Source organism: Narcine bancroftii, chromosome 8 (genome assembly GCF_036971445.1).
Source record: "Narcine bancroftii isolate sNarBan1 chromosome 8, sNarBan1.hap1, whole genome shotgun sequence".
NCBI lineage: Eukaryota > Metazoa > Chordata > Chondrichthyes > Torpediniformes > Narcinidae > Narcine > Narcine bancroftii.
Genome location: NC_091476.1, coordinates 88,618,118 through 88,641,026, shown reverse-complemented (window position 1 = coordinate 88,641,026; position 22,909 = coordinate 88,618,118). Strand labels below are relative to the sequence as shown.

The window sequence follows — 22,909 nt, the reverse complement described above, 5'->3', positions numbered from 1 at the left end:
ATCTGGTCCTGCACAATGAGACAGGTAAAATTAGCCATCTTGTAGTTGAGGATCCTCTTGGAAAGAGTGATCACAGTGTGACTGAGTTTCTCATACAAATGGAGGAATGCAATAGTTCAGTCTAAAACCAATAGTTCAGTCTAAAGTGTGTTATGCCTAAACAAAGGAAACGACAAGGGGATGAGGGAGAAGTTGTCCAGGGAAGACTGGGAATGCAGGCTACACAGGCTACATGGAGGACTTTCAAAGAGATTTTTCACAGTGATTAACAAAAATATATTCAAACTAGAAGCAAGGGTGGAGAGAATGGGAACAGTCAACCTTAGATAACCAAGGAAATTGAGGAAGGTATCAAACTAAAAGCACATGCATACAGTCGTCAAGAGCAGTGGGAAACTAGAAGATTGGGAAAACTTTAAAAAGCAACAACAAAAAAAATCACAAAGTGAGTAATAAAGGAATCGAAGGAAAACTATGAGAAAAGATTACCACAAAAGTGCAAAAGGGTGGCTCAAATGAAGTTTGGTTTCTTGAAGGATGAGAAGGGAGAATTGAAATTGGGTAATGATGAAATGGCTGAGGCTGTGAATTACTATTTTGTGTTGTTCTTCATGGTGGAGGACACGTCGAACATGCCAAAGACAGATGTTATGGATGTGATGAGAGGTAGCTGTGGGAGTTGGTGGATTTATAGAAGATCTCTGTCGAGAGTTTGTCTCCTGAGATGGAGACACGGAGATCGAGGAAAGGGAGAGTGATGTTTGAGATGGACCAAGTGAATTTGAGGTCGGGGTGGAAGTTGGCAGCAAAGTGAATGAAGTCAACGAGCTCATCACGGGTACATGAGGCAGCACCAAAGTAGTCATTGATGTAGCAGAGGAAGAGTTGAGGGGCCTTGGCTGTGATGGCTTGTAGCATGAATTGCTCCATGTAGCCAACAAAAAGGCAGACATAGCTGTGGTCCATGCAGATAGCCATGGCTACCCCTTTAGAAAGTGGGATGAGTTAAAGGAGAAATGATTGAGGGTGAGGTCAAGTTGTGCCAGTCAGAGGAGGGTGGTGGTGGAGGGGGACTGGTGGTTCTCTTGTCTAGAGAGAAACAAAGGGTTTTGAGGCCTTCATTATGGGGGTGGAGCTGTGTAGGGGTTGGATGTCCATGGCAAATATGAGGCAATCGAGTTCAGGGAACTGGAAGTTGTTGAAGTGATGGAGGACATCAGAATCAGAATTTATTCTCAAGAGCAAGTCATGAAAAACTGTGTTTTGCGGCAGCTTCATGGTGCAAACATTCATATTATAACCATCTTACGACATTATAATGAAAAGAACCCCAAAAATAATAGTAATCTAATACCAGCGGGGAAGAAGCTATCCTTGTGCCATTGTGTGCTTGTCTTCCGGCTCCTGTACCTTTTCCCTAATGGTAGCAGAGCGAAGAGATAGTTGGGGTATTTCAGGATAGAATCTACTTTTTCAAGACACCACCTCATGTCGATGTCCTCGATGGAGTGAGGTCTGGTGCCTGTGATGTCGCAGGCCAAGTTAACAAACCTTTGGAGTTTATTCTTGTCCTGAGATTTGGTGCCTCCGTACCAGGCAGTGATGCAGCCAGCCAGAATGCTCTCCACGGTACACCTGTAGAAGTTTACGAGAGAGTTTGGTGACATCCCAAATCTCCTCGGACACTTCACAAAGTATAGCCGCTGGCGAGCCTTCTTTGTGATTGCATCAACGTGGAAGCTCCAGGACAGATCCTTGGAGATGTTGACACCCATGAATTTGAAGTTCTTGGCCCTCTCCACTACCGAACCATCGATGAGGACTTGGTAGTGTTCCCCTGACTCCCTCCTGAAGTGCACAATCATCTCCTTGGTTTTGCTGACATTGAGTGCAAGCCTGTTGTCGTTACGCCATTCCGCGAACTGATCTATCTTTTCATTGCCATTTGTGATTCTGCCGACAACTGTGATGTTATCGGCAAACTTGTAGGCATTGGAATTGTGCCTGGCCACACAGATATCAGTGTATAACGAGCAGAGCAGTAGGTTAAGCACGTGCCCTTGGGGGTCGCCTGTGCTGATGATCAGTGAGGAAGGGACATTGTTTCCAATTTGTGCTGACTGTGGTCTTTTGATGAGAAAGTCAAAGATCCAGTTGCAGAGGGAGGTACAGAGGCCCAGAGTTTGTAGCTTCTTGACCAGCACTGAGACAATAATGGTATTGAAGGCCGAGGTATAGTCGATGAAGAGCAGCCGTATGTATGAGTTGCTCTTTTCGAGGTGATCCAGAGCCGCGTGAAGAGCCAGTGATATTGCATCTGCTGTGGAGCGATTTTGACGATAGGCGAATTGCAGTGGGTCCAGATCTTTACTTAGGTACATGTTAATTCTGGTTATGACCAGCCTCTCAAATCATTTCATCACAGTAGAAGTTAGTGCTACTGGGTGGCAGTTATTGAGACATCTCACTCTGCTCTTTTTGGGGACCAGGATGATTGATGTCCTTTTGAAGCAGGTTGGAACCTCTGACATTTATAACAAGATGGCGTCTTACAGAAGTGACTCTTTGCAAGCATCTCTGATGGGAATAATCAGATATTCCCGATCAGGACTTCTAAAAATCGAACAAAAAAAGCAAAACTTAAAACCAAACTTACCTGAAAACATCGGTGTCCTAAGATACTGGGAGACCTTGGAATCGGGAGAATCAGCAGTTTTAGTCGAGAGGGACCTTTAAACAGCTCAGGCAAGTACAACAACAACACCGCGGAAACTTTAAAGCTCAGCATATTTAAACATCGCAGAGGATTTAAAGGGGCAGCGCATGGACAGTTTAAACACTGTGGAAACTACCAGCAGCAGATTCACGGGTCAGGTAAAGAAGTCCCAACCATGTGGAAGGGGTGGGGGGGAACTGGTGCTACAGGTTAAGCTGAGACATCAGGACCTGAGACTTCCACTCCCTACCACCCTCCTAGCCAACGTACATTTCCTGGAGAACAAACGTGATGATCTCCAAGCCAGATTTCAACATCAGGGAGTACTGCATGATGTGTGAAACGCACATTCCGGACACAGCACTGCAGCCTAAGGGCTAGACCCTTTGTCACTCTGACTGAACACTGGCGTCTAGAAATACCAAGGGAGGTGGCATTTGTGTCATCATTAATTCATTGGGTACACAGACGTGATGGTCATGCCTCAGTCCTGCTCCCCTGGAATATCTGGCAATTAAAGGCCTGTCATTCTACCTGCTGAGGGAGTTCACTGCCATCATCCTGGCTGCAGTGTACATTCCACCCCAGGCTAACGCTGGAGGGGCTGAGCAGTGTGATAAACAGCCATGATGCCTTCCCGATCATTGTGGGAGACTTCAATCAGGCCAACCTGAAGATATCTCTGACAAACTACCTCCAACATGTCACATGCGAGATCAGGGGAACCAACACACTTGACCACTGCTACATCACCATGAAGAACACTTACCAATCCAAACCACGACCGCACTTCGGCAAGTCTGATCATCAAGCAGAGACTGAAGTCCACAGCACCAGTGGTGAAGACGGCAAAAGTATGGTTGAGGGAGGCTGCAGGAATGCTTTGAATCATATTCAAGAACTCATCTATAAACCTTTTTTTGAATATTTTATTTAAAGTATTAAAACCATGATAGATACAATCAGAAAAACAATAATACATATGATCAATAAAAAAATACATGGTAGAAGTAGAGTGACAGGCAGGTAAACCGTTAAATTCCAGGGCTTACTGGGGCTTGGGCCTACTTGGTTCGGGCTGTGAGTCAAAGGAGGCGGTGACTGGGGTTCGGGCGACTATCTGGAGGAGAAGGAGCTTGGAGAGAGTGAGGGGGTTAATTGGCCGGGGCCAATTAAAGGAGGATAAGTATAAGGGAGCGGCCAGCGAGGAGTGGCCCAGTGAGTGAGTGGCACAGTGAAGGAGAGGCTTCAGCGGACATTCACAGTAAATTTAATATATATCTGTTTATTTTTTACTTTGTAAGGTGTGAGGAGAAGGAGGAAGGATGAGTGTGAGGGCAGTTTTCTGCTCTCAGTGTCACATGTGGGAAGTCATGGAGTCTTCACATCTCCCAGACATCCACGTGTGCACAAAGTGGGCTGACGTGCAGCGTCTAAGGGTCCGAGTCAGGGAACTTGAACTGCAGCTCGATGACTTCACTTTGGTTAGGGAGAATGAGGCTATCGTAGACAAGAGCTACAGGCAGGTGGTTGCACAGGGCCACTGGAGGAGGGGCAGTGGGTTACCGTTAGGAGGAGGAAAGGGAGGGTTCAGGTTCATGTGCAAACACCCAAGTCTGTAATCTTCAGAAATCGGTTCTCCACCCTGAGTACTGAGGAGGGGGATAGTCAGACTATGGTGGGCAGAGGTGTGGTGTCAATCTCTGTGACCCAGAAAGGTAGGGATAAAAGGAAAAGGGCGATAGTTATAGGGGATTCAATGGTTAGGAGGACAGACAGAGGTTTTTGTGGACGCAATAAGGAAAACCGGATGGTGGTTTTCCTCCCTGGTGCCAGGGTCTGGGATGTGACTATGTGCATTCAGAACATCCTAAAAGGGGGAGGGTAAGGAGACTGAGGTTGTGGTACATGTTGGTACCAATGATGTTGGAAGGAAGGAGTAAGTGGTCCTCCAGAATGAGCATAGGGAGTTTGGTAGGGAGCTTAAAAGGAGGACCACTAAGGGGGTAATCTCTGGATTGCTTCCTGTGCCACGTGACAGTGAAGGCAGAAATAGAATTAGGTGGAGGTTAAACACATGGCTAAAGGGTTGGAGTAAGAGACAGGGTTTCAAGTTCTTGGACCACTGGGACCTTTTTTGGGGAAGTTGGGACCTATACCGTAATGATGGGTTACATCTTAATCCCAGAGGGACCAGCTTCTGACGGGGGCATTTGCTAGGGCTGACGGGGGGGTTTAAACTAGTATGGTTGGGGACAGGGTTTCATGTTAGGCAGGAGAGCAGGGTGAGGAAAGAGACAAGTTTGAATAATTTGAGGGAAGAAAAGCAGGAAGTAGTAAAAAGATGTTGTAGTGAAAATTGTGAGAATGGAAGAGAGGAGGATATGCAGAAGGTAGGATGTAGGAGATCCTTGAGATGTATTTATTTTAATGCGAGGAGTGTAGTAAACAAGCTGGATGAGCTAAAGGTGTGGATTGACATGTGGCATTATGATGTTGTGGCCATTAGCGAGACGTGGTTGAAGGAAGGTTGTGACTGGCAGTTGGATGTTCCAGGATTTTGCTGATTTAGATGTGACAGAGTTGGTGGATTAAGAGGGGGAGGTGTGACATTACTTGTCAGGGAGGATATTATAGCAGTGCTGAGGCAAGGTACACTGGAGGGCTCGTTGAGGGAGGCAGTGTGGATAGAGCTGAAAAATAAGGGTAAGGGTGAGGTTACTATTATGGGGGTATATTATAAGCCTCCAAATGGGGAAAGGGAACTTGAATTCAAATCACATTTAATCCTAGTCAATAAAGGTAAATAATTCAATGGAAATAGATGATTATAAATACTATCAATAATAATACCCAAATACTTAATACAATCAGACCCTTTAAACTTCACAACTTGTCTACATGACGAATAGTCCATATCAGCTAAAGGCATAATTTCACTCTTTTCCCAATTTACTTTCTATCCCAATAACGCACTATATGGTTCCAAATGTTTATGCAAATTCTCCAGAGATTGCAAGGCAAATTCCTGAACTCGTGTTTTTGAGTGATTTCTCAGCCTGTAACCCACCCAATTTTTTAGTACAACACTTCTGTTTGAAGCCAGGTAACGGTGGAGTTAACTTGCAGATGTGTGTTTTGAAAACTTGCTGATGGTTATAAGAGCAAATGTGCAAGGAAATAGGTGAAATGTGCAGGAGAAATAGGGTGGTGTTGGTTGGGGATTTCAATTTTCCAAACATAGATTGGGAAACGCAGTCAGTAAGAGGGCAGGATGGTTTAGTATTTATGCGTTGTGTTCAGAATTGCTTTTTGCAGCAATATGTTGAGACGCAACTAGAGGGGGAGCGGTTTTAGATCTGTTGTTTGGGAAGGCAATGGGGCAAGTGACGGAGATAAGCATTGGAGAGAACTTCGGATCCAGTGATCATGGGTCCATTCGCTTTAGCTTAATGAAGGAAAGGGATAGTTGGATCAGAGGTTGAAGGACTTCGTGGGGGAAGGCCAGATTTGGAGAAATGAGAAGGGATTTGCAGAGAGTTGTGTGGGCTGATCTTTTTGCTGGAAAGAATGTAGAGGAAATTTGGGGGGCATTTAGAGGTGAGATTTTGAGAGTACAGGATCTTTATGTTCCAGTCAGGCCGAAGGGGAATACTAAAGTTTCGAGGGAGCCGTGGTTTTCTGGTGAAATTAAGAAGTTGGTTCGGGACAAGAGGGAGGCCTATACCAAATATAAAAAACAAGGGATTGAGGAGATGTATGGTCATTACTTAGATTGCAGGAAGAACCTTAAGAGGGAAATTAGAAAAGCAAAAAGAAGGTATGAGGAGTCCATAGCTAATAAGGTGAAGGTGAATCCTAATGGTTTTTACAGATATGTGAACAGTAAAAGGAGGGTTAAGGATAGAATAGGTCCACTGGATGATGGAACCGGTGAACTATGTCAGGAACCATATGGGGAGAAATATTGAACAATTTTTTCTCATCTGTATTCACGAGGGAAAGGGACATTGGGCTATACAAGATAAGAAAGGCAAAGGGCTTAGTTATGGAGAGGATAGAGATTAGTAAAGCAAGGGCTTCGGATCTTCTAGGGTCAATTAAGGTGGATAAGTCTCCTGGTCCTGATGGGATTTTTCCCAGGACTTTAATGGAGGTCAGGGAACAAATAGCGGGGGCACTGACAGTGATTTTTCAAAGATCACTGGAGGAGGGGGTGATATAGGAGAATGTTGTTCCATTGTTCAAAAAAGGCAGTAGGTGTAGACCAAGTAATTATTGGCCAGTACGTTTGACTTCGGAGTTGGGGAATTATGGAGGGTATTCATCAAGATAGTATATACACATAGCTGGATAGGCAGGGTTTAATTAGGGGCACCCAGCATGGGTTTGTAAAAGGAAAGTCATGTTTGACGAACCTTGTTGAGTTTTTTGAGGAAGTGACTAAAAAGGTGGATGAAGGTTGTTCTATTTGGATGTGATCTATTTGGATTTTAATAAGGCTTTTGATAAGGTTCCGCTTGGAAGGTTAATAAGGAAGGATCAGTCACTAGGGATTAGTAGAGATATTGTGACGTGGGTTCTGAGGTGGCTGGGAGATAGACAGCAGAGAGTCATGGTGGACAACTGTATGTCAGATTAGAAGCCTGTGACAAGCGGGGTGCCTCAGGGATCGGTGCTGGGTCCCTTGTTGTTTATCATTTATATTAATGATTTAGAGGAGGGTGTGGTTAACTGGGTAAGCAAATATGCGGATGATACGAAAATAAGGGGAGTGGTGGATAGTGAGGTAGATTTTCTTGGATTACAGAAGGATTTGGTTTGTTTGGAAGAGTAGGCGAAAGATGGCAGATGGAATTCAATGTAGACAAGTGTGAGGTGTTGCATTTCAGTAAAAATAACCAGAATAGGACATATGCAGTTAAGGGGAGGGCATTGAGGCACACAGAGGAGCAAAGGGACCTGGGGATTATGGTACAGAGTTCACCGAAGGTGGATTCCCATGTAGACAAGGTGGTTAAGAAGGCATATGGTGCGCTGGCCTTCATAAATCATAGTATAGGAGGTGGGAGGTGATGCTGCAGCTGTTTAAGGCATTGGTGAGGCCAGGTTTGGAGAACTGTGCTCAGTTCTGGTCTCCAAATTATAGAAAGGATATAGATAAGGTGGAGAGGGTGCAAAGAAGGTTTACAAGGATGTTGCCTGGCTTACAGCATCTGGATTACAGGGAGAGATTAAGGAGACTGGGACTTCATTCATTGGAACGTAGACGACTGAGAGGGGACTTGATAGAGGTATTTAAAATTATGAAAGGAATAGATAGACTAGTCATAAACAGACTCTTTCCACTAAGGGAAGGGGAGGTTGGAACAAGAGGCCACAAGTTAAGGGTAAGGGGGCAACACTTTAGGAGAAATATTAGAGGAGGCTTTTTCACTCAGCGAGTGGTGGCAGAATGGAATGAACTTCCAAGTGAGATAGTTGCGTCAGGGTCGCTTCTGTCATTAAAGAGAAGGTTGGATGTGTACATGGAGGTGAGGGGGTTGGAAGGTTATTGGCGGTGAGTGGGAGGTTTGAGCTAGTGGAGTTGTTCTAGTGAACCGGTGCGGACTCAAAAGGCCGACATGGCCTGTTTCCGCTCCGTAAATGGTTATATGGTTATAAACACACTCCCCCTCCCCACCCACCCTCATCCTTTACCAACCCTCCCCCCACCCTATCCCCCTATACCTCTCCCCCAAACCTATCCTAACCAACTAACCTAAACCAAAAAGAAAAATAAAGGAGATATAAACCGCAATAACATAATTAATTTCCATGGATGAGAGTAACATGGCCGGAAATTCACAATTTTAAACCATATAATCCAAATAAGGGCTCCAATCTTTCTGATTAAAAAGATAATCACAGAAATTATACATATTTTTTTTCCAAAGAGATGCAAGATCTCAGTTCCATGTGCCATCTATGTAAACTCAAATCAGTCTCATTTTTCCAAGTAATCGCTAAACATTTTCTGGCTACAGCCAATGGTAATCTCAAAAATGTAATTTGAAACCTAGTTAGTCTCAATTCTAAACTCAACTTTTTAAATATTACCTAACAAAAATAGGTATGGATCTAATGGGAATTTAACTTTAAAAATACCTTCTAAAAATTCTTTAAGTCGCATCCAAAAAAGTTTTTACCATATCACATAACCAAGTAGAATGTACGAAAGAGCCTAGTTCCTTTTGACATCTAAAACATAAATCTGAAGAAATTAAATTATATCTCTTTAATTTTTATGCCATTAATTGATGTATAAAATTATAATGAATTAACACATTACAATTTTAGTCATACTATCTTTACACAAGTTTCTCCAATCTTCCTGATTAATTGCTATCCCTAAACCTTTTACCCATGTGACAGAGTATTTAAAGGTGGTTTGGGAGGAATTGTTGGAGCAGGTTGCACACAAACATTTTAAAACACAGAAGTTTTGCAGGACTTTTGCAGAATGCATTTTTTGCAGAAAGCAACAAAGTAGCAACATTCAGTGGGAGAGCATGTGATCTTTACAGGCAGAAGAGAACAGATTTGCTCTCAGGGAGGGAGGGAGCTGAGAGAGAAAGACAGAAATAGACTTCGGTCCCAGAGGGACAACCTGGCAAACTTTGGAAGACTGCCTGGTTAAAGGAGAAGACTAGATCTTCGAAAGGTGACCTGAAAGAAAGAGGATCATCTGAAGAACCCTGAAGGGGGCAAGTTTCGTCAGCAAGACTGATTGGAAAGGAATCAGGTGCCGATGTCCTGGAAAAAAAGGAATCTCTCTCAGAAAACTAGCCAGAACCTGAGCGGTAACCATTTGCCTGTTGAGCACCAAAGCCTGGTGAACTTTAATAATGCTAACTTCTGTGCACAGTACAAGAATTGCCTGCAACCAATGACATTAGACTGTAATCCAAAGTACTTTTCTAAGCTTATATATACATTACACACACCTGTGCTTAGTATTAGAGGGGAGGGTTAGGTAGGTTAAGTAAGTTGATAGTAGTAATAAGTTAAAGTCTAATTCTGTTTTCTTGTTCAAATATAATTAAAACAACTTTTGTTGAAATACCCCTTTGTGTTGTGGTGCATATCTAGTGCTGCTGGGTTTTGGGTCCTCTGGACTCTGTAACACCATTTTCATCTCAGATTTTTGTAAATCTAACTTAGGCATTTTATTCTGTAATAACGAATACATTTCAGATACAAATCTTTTCTTAGCACCTTCTGTAAGTAAAATTTCAAATTGAGATTGTCTTAAAGCATGTCCAAAATTATCCAATAATAAAGCTCTCACTTGATAATAAGAAAAAAAGAGTATTTGATGATATTTCATATTTTTCTTTCACTCTTTGAAAATAAATTAAAATAACCTGCTTCGTAACAATTCTGTACGTTTAATTTCCTTTTGATCGCATAATTTCAAAAACTGATTATTAAGCGTAAAAGGAAAAAGTTTATTCTGATATAAGGGAGCCCTACTTGAAACGTCCGTAAACTTGAATGAATATGCAACAGGTGTCACCGACTTCATCAAGTTCCCCAGATGTAGGTGGGGATGGACTGGACTGGGGGGGACAAAACAGAGTCAAGGTAAGCGGAGACCAATTACATGGGGCAGGAGCACGTGGACGCGATGGGTCTGCTGGGTCAATTGGGTTTGTGGATCTTGGGTAGCAGGTACAAACGGGCGGTACGGGGTTGGGAGACGATAAGATTGAAGGCCGTGCCAAGGAGGTGAGTGGACGTGATGAGCTCGGAAATGGTGCGTGACGCAATGGTTTGATGAGTTTTGATGGGGTCCTGTGGGGGGGGGGGGGGGAGGGTAAGAGGAGGAGTCTGAGGATTATTGACTGGCTGCAGCCAGATTAGAGGTCAGTGCCCCAGCACTAACTGTAAGGAGTTTGTGCTTTCTCCCCATGTCTGTGTGGGTCTTCTCCAGATGCACCGGTTTCCTCTTGCCCTCTAAAAATAGGGTTTATAGGCTAATTGGTGTATTTGGTGGATGGGCTAGAGGTCCTTGCTGTATGTCTAAATTTTTTTTTAAATTGCCTCTCGACATTGTACTCCAGGTGCGGCTAAACTAATGTTTTATACCATAACCTCCCTCCTCTTCCCTGCCCTGTGAAGGAAGGCAAGTATCCCACATGACTTCTTTACCACCTTGTCGACCATCTTCAGAAATCATGAAAGTTTGGTTTTCAAGTGCAGCAGGAAGCCATATCACAAACTTGGCTTCCCCTCCATCATCATCAACTCAGCCCTCCCCGACATCTCCTCCACTTCCCACCCATCTGGCCTGGCCCCCTCTGCCCCCCCACACACAACAAACCCAGGATTCCCCTTGTCCTCACCTACCATCCCACTAGCCTTCGCATCCAATACATTATCCTCCGGAATTTCCAGCACTTAAAACAGGATCCCATTTCCAGACACATCTTCCCATCTCTGCCTTCCATAGGGACCACTCCGTTCATAACTCCCTTGTGCACTCATCCCTATCACCCCCACCACCACCTTCCCCTGTGGCTGCAGTAGGTGCCACACTTTCACCCACACCACCTCCCTCACCATGGTCTGGGGCCCCAAACAGGCCTTTCAAGTGAAGCAACAGTTCCCTTGTGTATCCACAGGATTGATTTACAGTAGTCCCCAACTCATGACCTAAAAGACTTATGGCCATCTGTAACTACGACCAAAAAAATGAAAACATAGATAAAATTCCAGCAGCCAGATACCACAACACTAGGCCGACTACCGCGCCAGAAAATGTCGCGGCGTGCGGCAGTTCCCCAAACCCACCACCCTCAAGGGCCTGCAAGAATTTGTAGGTATGGTGAACTTTTATCATTGTTTCATCCCCGGCGCCGCCCGCATCATGCAGCCACTGTTCTCATTGATTGCCTCTAAAGACAAAGGTCTGGTCTGGTCAGAAGAGACAGAGGGTGCTTTTGCGGCAACGAAGGATGCTTTAGCCAGCGCCACCTTATCAGTTCACCCGCGCCCGGAGTAGACACCTCAGCCATGGCCGTGGGGGGGGTGGGCGTACTTGAGTAGTGGGTTGATGGACAGTGGCGCCCTCTGGCTTTCTTTAGCAGGCACCTTCGCCCACTGGAACTCAAGTACAGTGCCTTCGACCGGAAGCTCCTGGAGCTGTACCTAGCCATCCAGTACTTCCTGTAGGGCAGACTATTCACTGCGTTCAGCCCGCCAGCATCATCATCTCTCCTATGTGTCGGAGTTCGCCACTGACATCTGGCACAGGGCAGGTAGAGATAACGTCGTGATGGACGCGCTTTCCCAACTGGCAATCAACATCCTTGCACCCCCCCCCCCCCAGCCTCAACTACACCCAACTGGCGCAGGCGCAGAGGAAAGACGCGGAGATGCCAGCCCTCTGGACCGCCATTTCGGGGCTCAACCTCCAGGATGTTCAGTTGCCGAACAGCCCAAACACAGTGCTCTGCAATGTTTCCACTGGTTCACCATGCTCAGTAGTCCTGCCGCAGTGGAGGACGCGGGCCTTCAGCATGGTCCACAATCTAGCAGACCCCTCGGTGAAGACATTGGTACGTATGGTGACGGATCGGTTTGTGTGGCACGGGCTCAAGAAGGTGGTGGCCAAGAGGGCGAGGAACTGCACTCAGTGCCAGGCCTCCAAGGTCCACTGGCATATGCAGGCCCCGATTCAGCAGTTCGACCCGGCAGTTAAGAGATTCCAACACATACATGTTGACATCGTGGGCCCCCTGCCGGTGTCCAGGGAGGCACGCTACCTGCTCACGGTAGTCGACTGGACCACGAGATGTCCGGAAGCCATTCCCATCAAGGAGGCTTCCACCGAGAGATGCGGCAGGAATTTGGTTGGCCACTGGATCGCCAGGTTTGGAGTTCCGGCGCACATCACCAGCGACAGAGGCGCCCAGTTCACCTCTGCCCTCTGGACTCAATTGGCAAACCTTCAGGGGATCAAACTCCACCACACCATGGCTTATCACTCGCAAGCAAATTTCATCACCACCTGAAGTCAGCCCTCATGGCTCGCCTCACAGGCTCCGGTTGGGTAAATGAACTACCCTGGGTCCACCATGGCATAGAACAGCACCCAAGGAGGATCTACAGACTTCATCTGCAGAATTGGTGTATGGCACGCCACTCTCATTGTCCGGTGAGTTCTTCAGCCCAGAACCCAACTCTATGACTGAGCACCTGAACCTGTTGGCAGATCTCCACAGCAAGCTCGCCTCACTAGCCCCCGCCTCCCACGCATTATGGCACCCGACCGGTCTGTCTTTCCAAAGAACTGGACTTGGCGGAATTCGTTTTTGTTCGGTGTGGATCGCACATTATACCTTTGCAGTGCCCGTATGAGGGCTCGTGGGAAGTCTCCGGCTGTCCAGCAAGACTTTTACATTAGATATTGGGGGCAAAAATGAACTGTTCACCATAGACCGCCGAAAAGTAGCACACTTGGACCTTTTGCGACCGGTTCAAATGGCCAAGCCCAAACGTCGAGGCCGTCCTCCCAAGCGGCGGGGCGTGTAAACCGGTTTTAGGGGGGGTTGTGTGGCGGCGCACTCTCTCGTAGTGAACCAGCCCCACTTGTACTGCCGCGTGGCAGGGCAGCCATGAGAAGGTGGTGCCGTCAGGGCTTCTCCCTTGTCTCATGTTCCCAGCCCAACACGTGCCTCGAGCAGCCGTTATGACATCACCGCGCACCCGGTGGCCGAGCTCACTCTGCCCTTAAAGGGGCGCGCATGGGATTTGAATAAAACAGTCGTTGAGTGCAACCAACATGGTGGCTGTGAATCTCTTCGCTGTAGCTACCGCTACACCAGCATGGTTGGTGTAGTGGTTAGCACGACACTTTTACTGCATCTGTGATCGGGACCCGGGGGTCCAAATCCCGCACTGTCTGTCAGGAGTTTGTACGTTCTCCCTGTGTCTGCGTGGGTTTTCCCCTGGGGTTTTGCTTTCCTCCCACCGTTTAAAGAAAAAATGTACCGGGGGTTTGTCGTTCAATTTGGGCATGATTGGGCGGCACAGGCTTGTGGGAAAAAATGGCCTGTTACCAGGCTGTATGTGTAAATCTAAATAAATGTAAAGAAACAGGATGTGGTTGCATGGCGCCCTGTTAACAATTGTTCCATCTGTATTATGCTGGATCAGATCATGGATATCAATTAAAATATCTTTTGACATCAAATATTTCCTCATAAAATCTGCCTCTCTAAGTAAGCCACAATTAGAATGTTTTCTTGAATATGGTCTCATGGGAAGAGTGAATGTCTTGTGTATCAGCTGTGTGGTCTCCAGTAAGAGCTTTTACAGAATTATTCCCAGGTTTGCTGCTTAGTTAAGGTTATTTGTCACAAAATACTTTGTACAGAGGGAAGGGTTTTTCTGTGAGCAGGCTGACGGGTTAGCTCTAACATACAGATGTGCAAAAAAAATTACAGAAATGCAATGAAAAGAAAGATCAGTCAGCACCAAGCAGGAGGGCCTTGTTCAGAAGCCTGATTGCTGTGCTGTCATTTAGCCCTGCTGGCACATGCTATCACACTCTTGGCCTTTTCCCTAATGGCAGAAGGGTGAAGAGAGTGTGTATGGGGGAGGGGGGGGGGTCCTTTAGTATGTTGGCCACCTTTCCCAGGCAGCGAGAGATGTAGATGTTGCCAGGGAAGGGAATAAAGTTTTGAGTTAGGTCCTGAGTTGTATTCACCGCCAGTTAGTGAAATTGCAGTTGCACTTTGATGTAGCTGGTCTGGGAGAGGATGTGAGATGGTGGGAGTAGCCAAGGCTGAAATGGAAGCAGTTTGTTGCAATGGTGAAGGGAGCATCTGTATCACATTGCGAATTCCTGAGGCAAGCAGTTGTCTAAAAAAAGGGTGAAAATAATTGAAACCCAGTATTTATTAAACACTGAATTTTCAACTGTGCAACTTTGAGAAGCATCCCATAGCGTGGAATAGACTGCAGACAGAACCAAAGCCATGCTTTGCTCTAAATTCATCTTCTAGGGCCAAGGGGCAGCTTTTAGGGCCCATCCCTGACTGGCATTGAGGTGATGGTGTTCAAGTGCCATTGTCAGCAGTGCTAACTCTTCTGCTTGCTGCAGCCCCCAGCGGTGCTGTTGGAGGATGGGGCTCCAGAATTTAGACTGCACAGTGATGGAAGTACAATGCTATATTTGCTGGATGGTTTGGAAGGAAAGCTGCAGCTGACATTTTCTCTGTCTGCAAGCTGCCCTACAGTCGTTTTGAATGGCGTTGTTAAAGAAGCCTTGGTTGGTGATTGCCGTGCTCCCTGTAGATGAGCTGCACACTATGGCCACCGTGTGCTGGAGGAGGGAGAGAGCATTTCCTACGCTGGAAAGGGGTGCTGTTCAAGGGGACTGCTTTGTCCCAAACAGCAGAGAACTTCTTGAGTGGTGTTAAATTTAAATGTAGACATACAGCACGGTTACAGACCCTTTCGGCCCACAAGCTCGTACCACCCAATGAACCTACATTCTGAACATTGGGAGGAAACTGGAGCCCCCAGAGAAAACCTACACAGGCACGGCAAGAACATACCAACTACTTACAGACAGCGCAGGATTCGTTTCCCAGTCCTGATCGCTGGTGCTGTAACAGCGTTGCGCTAACTGCTACGTTAACCATGACATTGTTATGCTAACCCTGCCCCCACACAATTGTATCCTCTTGCTATAAGCCATCCTAGCTTGTAGAAAGTGGAAGGAGATGAGTCATTGAACCTCTGCTCTGCTCTTTATCCAGTGATTCTCTGAATATTGATGATGGACTTTGAGGGTGTCAGTCAATGAGAGTCATTACAAACTTTTCACTTTCATTTCAGAGCAAGCAATCAACAGGATATTGGCCAAAATACATTATGACATGCCTGAAAATGTTAGGAGGTAAGTTGCTGATCATCGAGAGGATGTGTGTGCTCGATAGCTGTTGCGTTTATGCGCCTCGGTTCTGACAGATAAGGGGTGACACATTTAGTGGCGAAGTTAGCGCAGTGCGATTACAGGGCCTGCGACCTGTGTTCAAATCCAGCGCTTGCCTGTAGGCGCTTGGAACATTCTCCTCGTGTCTACCTGGGTTTCCTCTGGGTTCACCAGTTTCCACCCACCATTCAAATACGCATGGGGTTAGAAGGTGAATCGGTCGCATGGGGGTGGGGGGGGCATGTCCTTGTGGGTTGGAAGGCCCTGTTACCGTGCTGTATCTCTTACAAAAAAAATTAAAAAGCAGTTGAAAGATATGGCATTAGATGAAGATAGAATTTGCTCAATATTAGCTTTAATAAAGCAAATTAATAAAGTACAACCATTATATTAAGGGGGAAAAGTGTTTAAACATCTATAGTAATGGAAAAATAAAAGTGCTGGTATCAGGAGGGACACAAGCATCACATGCTGTGTCCATTTTGGTTGTTTAGTTTTTCGTCAATGTACATGAGTGGACCTTATTTTTATTGCAGCCTTCTGTCTTTTGTCAGGTTAGCTTGTAAAAGATGCATCATCATCGGTAATGGATATACCATGAGGAACAGCTCGCTTGGAGAAATGATCAACAACTACGATGTTGTCATTCGGTGAGACGCATCTCTTGTGAGCCTTCTCGAAATTTGTTTCCTTCTGGCTCTGTGCGTGAGTGAGCGAGCTTGCAGATTTCCCGTGAACTTGGGCGCTAACTGCAGAGTGAGTGCTCTTAGCTTCTGTTGCAGCTTTCCATTTGCCCTAGCTTATGTTACCGTAGTTACTCACACAATGGCAGTTGTTTCTGTCAACACAGCCTTGATTAAAAATGGCAGCAAAGCACTTCACAGGACATAAAGCTGGCACCAAGCTAGGTGAGCACTGAGCTGAGATGAGAAAAGTTTGGTCAGGACCCTCTAATAATTTTAGAAGGGCGAAGAATGTGTGTGCTTTTGTGTGTGCGAGAGCAGGGATGAGAGAGCGGGGGAAATGAGGGAATACTTGAGGTGGAGCTTTCAAAGCTTGCGGCTCTGATGACTGAAAAAGGGGGGTGATCAGAAAACAGAACTGGATGAATTTAACACTCTAGTAAAGATGGGGGGAAGTTGCTGAGGGATTGCAACATGAGGTAAAGAATTTTGAGGCTGTTCAGGTAATCCTGCTATAATATGAGTGTTGTTTGAACGCTTTGGACTCCCTGTTTTCCAGGGCTGGTTTTATACTCAACCACCAGCTGGTTCGTACTGGTGATCGTACTGTAGTTTACCAAAAAACCCAATCCAGAGTGTGTATTATGAAGTGTGAAAAATAGCCAGAGTTCAAAGGGTTAAGAATACCATGTTATAGAAGGCCACGTTAGAAAAACAAGGTGTTTGGGATTAGAGGCTCAGACTCACATTAGACAAGTTATTGTTATCCTACAGGATTTTCAATAAAAGGAGTTTTGACAGTGTGTGTTTTGTTAATTCCAAGCTACCATAGTGGTTACAGTGTCATTACAGGCCAGCGACCTGGGTTTGAGTCTGTCAGGAGTTTGTACGTTTTCCCTGGGTCTGCTCCAGATCCCTCCCACTCTTCAAAAACGTATGGGGTTTGTAGGTTAATTGGTGTATTTAGGTAGCACGGGCTGTGGGCCCTAAAGACCTGTTTAAATTAAATAAAATTCAAAAAAATATGGAATAGGTCAGTAAATTGTCGTAAATAAATTAACCTCGTGCGGATGTGACGGGACGTTGTTTAAATAGAGTATCATTGCTGCGAGAGGCTTCAAGGAAACAGGTATTTATTTCAAAGACAGTTTTACTAAGGCGTGCAGTGCTAGATCCCAAACACAATCCCGTTATAACCAGTGGAGCCCTGTATTGCAGTGTCCTCCACTTATTGACCACTTTATATGCAATTTGCGTTATGAAAACATGCGTTATAGCAGAGCTGCCTGCCCCAGCAGCCAGTGGGTAGGTGTAGGGGTGCTGTCTGAATACATCTTGTCACTCAAGAATTAGTGTGCACGAGGCTTCTAGCTGCTAATCTGAGCGACTTTTGCAATCTCCCCTTCCCATCCTAAGCCCCAAAGGAAAGGACCCACCCCGAAATGCTCCCTGCGTTCCACAGGCGCTGCCTGTACAGTCTACTCCCTCCAGTCGGCTCTCCGCTGCTGCTGGCTGGAGGAGCTGTCAATTCACCACTCCCTGCTGCAGCACTGGAAAGGTACAGCGATCAGTTCCTCATCTTCCCTTTGCAGTGTGGGGAGGCATAGAGGGATAACTTAGCTGCTGATGGGAAGGGTTTGGGGCGGGGTTGCGGGGCTGAGTGCACAAATAATTCTCGCCGAGTCCAGAGTCATCGACGAGAAAGTTTGGCCCCTTGACCAAATGAGCTTGGAGGTGAAGTGCAGTGTAGAGACACGGACTAGAAAGTTGAGGAGAGGGCATTGCCCGTGAGAGGCCGTGGATGGATAAATTGCACTCTTTCATTTCTGCAGACTAAACGATGCTCCTGTCCGAGGTTACGAGAAGGATGTTGGCAACAAAACCACTCTGCGTTTCTTTTATCCTGAATCGGCGGGTTTGAAACCCAAGGTTGAAAACAATCCCAACACACTGCTCGTGTTTTTACCCTTCAAGCAGGTGGATGTCCGTTGGCTCAGTGCAATCCTGTACAACGAGAAAAGAGTTGAGTGAGGACTATTGTTGTGGAAAGATCCGGTCGCTGGCGGGCTTAGTCAATTGAAGCATCACCTTTCTTTCTCCCGTCATTGCATGAAACACCAGCGAAATGGGAGCCAGGGTGCAGTGGTTGATATCCTCAACAGTTTTGTGCCATTGGTATTATTTGCATCACAACATGAGATGGATTCTTGCATTCATTGTAGTCATAGGTTCTTTACCCCATTAGCTACAGCGCTCTCATTTACCAGCAGTTAGTCGGTAACCTTCTCTCTCTCGGTCTCCTTTCCTCCAGCTCCCCCTCCCTTCCCTCTCTCCCCAGCTTTTTTTCCTCTTCTACCCTCCCACCCTCTGCGACCCATTTCCTGTTTGCCTGTGCTCCTCCCCCTGCCCCTTCCACCCCTCCCTCCTTCCTTTCCTCTGTCCTCTTAACTCCTGGCCCCTCCCTCCACCTTTTTATTTGCCACCTGCCTGATTTTTTTTTTGTTGCACAGACCTCGACAAAGGGCCCAGGCCTGAAATGTTGGCTTCCTTTACTTCCTGTGGATGCTGCGTGACCTGCTGAGTTTCTCCAGCGCATTTGGGCATTGCACTTGACCCCCAGCCTCCGCAGACTTTCTTGTTTAACAACACTTCGTTGCCCTCTATGCCTTTGTCGTTTAAACGCTCCTGCAGATAATTATCATTTTTTGTGCATGAGTCTTCATGATGAAATGTTTCTGACCGTTGTCTGAAATGTTCCCACTTGCTGTTGGCCTTTCTTGCTGCCCTACCATGTGGGGGTGCTGTACAGCTTGCCCCGGCTTTGTACTCTCAAAAGTCAGGGAAAGAAGTGATTCAACAATTTGGACGAAGGTCACTGGTTGGAATCAATATTACCCCCTCTGGAAGTGCACTTAGACCAGGGGTGGCCAACCTTTTAATTTTTAATTTAGACATACAGCTCGGTAACAGGCCATTTCAGCCCACGAATCTGTGCGCCCAATTAACCTACAGCCCCCCAGTACGGACTCATGGGCTGAAATGGCCTTTTACCATGCTGTAGGTCTAAATTAAACATTAGAAGGTTGGCCACCCTTGACTTAGACCCTCTGTGAACTCGGTTTGGTCAGAAAAGCTCGGGTCGATCTGCTGTGCCATTCATGCATAGGGTCTGGGGCATCAGATGAGAGATTATTTTCCACTTGGAACTAGATAGTCGATCTGGATTGGTTTCATTACCAGAACATGCCCAAAGGTTCAGTAAAATCCACTTCTTGCCTTGCTTAGTTAAAGAACTAAGCCACACAGCCCGTTGACTATGTCCCAGTTCGTCTCTTTAGTCTTTCTCCATTTACTTCCACTTTATCCCTTCAAATGCTTATCTAACTTCCTCTTAAATTGGTGCTGAACTGGGATTTGATGCCCCGTTGTGCAGTCCAGTCTCTGACCCGATGATGTGAACCAGCGTCATCGGCATCTACTCTTTGGTTAGTAACCCTCCAATCCTATGTAGCATCCTGAGCGTTCTGTGCAAGTGCATTTAGGTCGGCCAAGGCAGGTGTCAGTGTGCCCACCCCTGACCTGTGGATGTTGCCCTAGCTGATCGCTGTGCCGTTTCGGTGCTGCAGCGGGGAGCAGTGAATTGGCAGCTCCTCCGGCCAGCAGCAGCGGAGAGCCGACTGGAGGAGTCAACTGTTCAGGAAGCGCCTGTGGAACGGAGGGAGCATTTTGGGTTGGGTCCTTTTCTTTGGGGCTTAGGATGGGAAGGGGAGATTGCAAACGTAATACCGATTAATTGGGCGACACAGATTCCATGGGCTGGAAGGGCCTTCTAGTGCAAAAAAAATTTAAAAAATATACAAGGAGGACGACAAATGAAAATGAATTAAACTAGAAAGTCTGCAGGTTCTGGGGTCGAGGGAAACACACAAATGAGCTGGAGAAACTCAGCAGACCATGCAGCATTCATAGGAAGTGAAGGGTCACCAACATATATAGGCTGGGGCCCTTTGTCAACTGTGAGAACTAAAAGTGTAGATGCCTGAATAAAAGGGTTAACCCCCTTCCCTGAATCTCTCTCTGTTCCTCTCGCTCTTTCCTCCAGATCCCCACCCCCTTCCTTCCCTCTCCTATCAGAGAATGGCCTTCCCTGAGCACTGTGTAGCTTTCTTTTCCTGCACTTACTCTCCTGTTGGCCTGCCCCTCTCCTTCCCCACCCTGCACCTATTTATTCAGTCTCCTACCTGTTTTGGCCCATACTGGACAAAGGGCCAGGCCTGAAACTTTACTTCCCATGGATGTTTGCTTTTGTATCTCTGGACTCAGCGAGAATCATTTGTGCACTCATCCCTTTTCTAGCAAATTTGTGAGTTGCTTGTGAAAATGGGAGAGGTGGGCAGAGCATGGTGGTGAAGGGGGTTGGTTGTCTGGGAGGGAAGTGGTGAGAGAGAGAGGTGAGTAGCAGAGCATGTAAAGGTCAGAGGGATACGATGGGACAGGGTGGGGTAAAGGCCAGCTGAAATCAGAGCATTCCCCATTCATGCCTTTGGGTGAGTTAAGTCATAAAGCGTAGTGAGCAGAGAGCTGCGTTCAAGGGCGGGAGTGGGAGGGTGATGTGGTGAAGTGGTCCACCCTGTTGATATTCCATCAGAGGTTGGAACCGATCAGGTGCAAGAAAGTGGCTGGAGGGAGATGTCCAATAAGAGCTGGAGACCAGCAAGATGTGAGTGGGGGGAGGGGTGTTGGGATACCTTGTTGGAAAAAAAAGGCATGGAGGAGGAGACGATGGAAGGTGAGCTCATTCGTGTGGTGGACGTGGAGTGTATTGAGGTAGGTGTGCAGGGATACAAAAGTCAGACTGTGAGGGCAGACCATTCAGCCGCAGTGAGAGAGAACTCAGCCAACTCTGCCTGTGTTCTGGTTGAGGCCAGACCTGCCTCAGGAAAAAATTTCGGGAGATAAACCAGCTGCTGGGGCTTAGTACAGTGCACAAGAGTGCTGGGAAAATGTAGCCGGTCACACAGCATCCATAAGAAGCAAAGGGCTTTTGGCATTTCATAGAATGTTACACCACAGTACAGGATCTTAAGCCCATGATGTTGTGCCAATGTATGGAAACCTACTCCACAACAATAATGGACTTTTTTTTCCCCCACCTCACACCCATAACCTATTTATCTTGCATCCTTTTCCTGTCTAAGAGTCTTTTGAATGTCCCTGTTGTACCACCTTCCACCATCACCCCCGGCGATGAATTCCAAACACCCACCACACTCTGAGTAAAAAAAAGCCTACCCTCAACTTTCTTCCACTCACCTTAAACAGATGCCCACTGATGATTGTTATTGTTTGTTCCCAAACAAAAGTGCTGGCTGTCCACCCAATCTAAGCCCCTTATACACCTCTATTAAGTCATCCTTCATTGCTTTAAATATTAAAAGCCCTAGCTCTGTCAACCTTGCTTCAAGATTCGAGATTCCTTTTATTGTGATGTAATAACACAAAATTTCCTTTTGCCTGTTGTAAGGAAAATAAAGAGTCACCGTGGGCATTGCCCGGCGCTCCTAACATTAAGGGAAAAAGAAGCAAACGAGAGTCCCTTCAGGGTGGCTGAGTGTTTGTGATTCGTGTCCAGTGCTCCCACAGCCTCTGCATCTGCACAGACCCCTCCTCGATCCATTGGCAGCCTGAGCTCCAGTCCAAACCTCTGGTACAGTCAGAAGGCTTTCTGCACTCGAGACCCTAGGGAGACCTTCTTGCCCTCATGTTGTCCAATCCAGGCACCATCCTGATAAATCCTCTGCATTCTCTCCGTTTTTGGGCCTGAACTTTTCTACAGGTGTTGAGTTTTGCTGAGTATCTCCAGCACTTTGGTGCACTAAATTATGGGAGATGTGTGTTTGCCTCTGTACCAAATGTCATTTGCAGATGTGTCCTCCCCTCCTTTATATTGTGCATTGTGTCCACAGACACTGATGGGGAAGGCAGCCAATCTATCTCAGTGCAACGCAGATGGAAAGGTCTATGGGAAGGCTGAGTGGTAGCTGAATGAAGTCAAACATCGTAGTGTGACAGTGATGGCTGGTACTTTTGGCGAGCTATCACTGATCTCCTCCAAGCCTTGCCCGGTCTCCAAACCCATCAGCGTGGTTGACCTTTGAAATGCTCTTTGAAATGGCCCAGGAAGTAGCCACTCGATTCAGGGCCAATTAGAGATTGGCAATAAATGCCTGTTTTCTCCCCCTCAATTAAAGCAATTAAATGGGCACATGCCCTGTCACAAGAAGTTTAGGGTCACCCTACCTTTGGTGACCAATGACCTGTGAACTTGCCAATGTTGCTAATCCAGGGGGTGCCGTCCCCTGCAAGTGATAGCTATCGGCTAGTCCATTTACTCAATTACAGCTTACTGACAATTCTGGGCATCAGAGACATTTAAAAGCATCAAGCACAAATAAAAAAATTAAGTTTACGGAAGACCTCATGCAAGCTGTAAAGTAGTTAAAATGTTAGAAGAATGAGGAG

At 46.4% G+C, this 22,909-nt stretch overlaps 1 protein-coding gene across 6 annotated transcripts in view; it reads left to right on the top strand.

The window, feature by feature from the left end:
• st3gal4 (ST3 beta-galactoside alpha-2,3-sialyltransferase 4) overlaps positions 1 to 22,909 on the top strand; it is a 161,801-nt gene that overhangs the window by 108,287 nt on the left and 30,605 nt on the right. For all 6 annotated transcript variants that reach the window (XR_011343262.1, XR_011343260.1, XR_011343261.1 and 3 more), the window contains exons 6-8: positions 15,608 to 15,668; positions 16,259 to 16,354; positions 18,220 to 18,409. Coding sequence is in view for 3 of the 6 variants with exons in the window: in XM_069894424.1 (XP_069750525.1) it covers positions 15,608 to 15,668; positions 16,259 to 16,354; positions 18,220 to 18,409 (347 nt within the window). In the remaining 3 variants the exon portion in view is untranslated. The remainder of the gene's footprint in view (positions 1 to 15,607; positions 15,669 to 16,258; positions 16,355 to 18,219; positions 18,410 to 22,909) is intronic.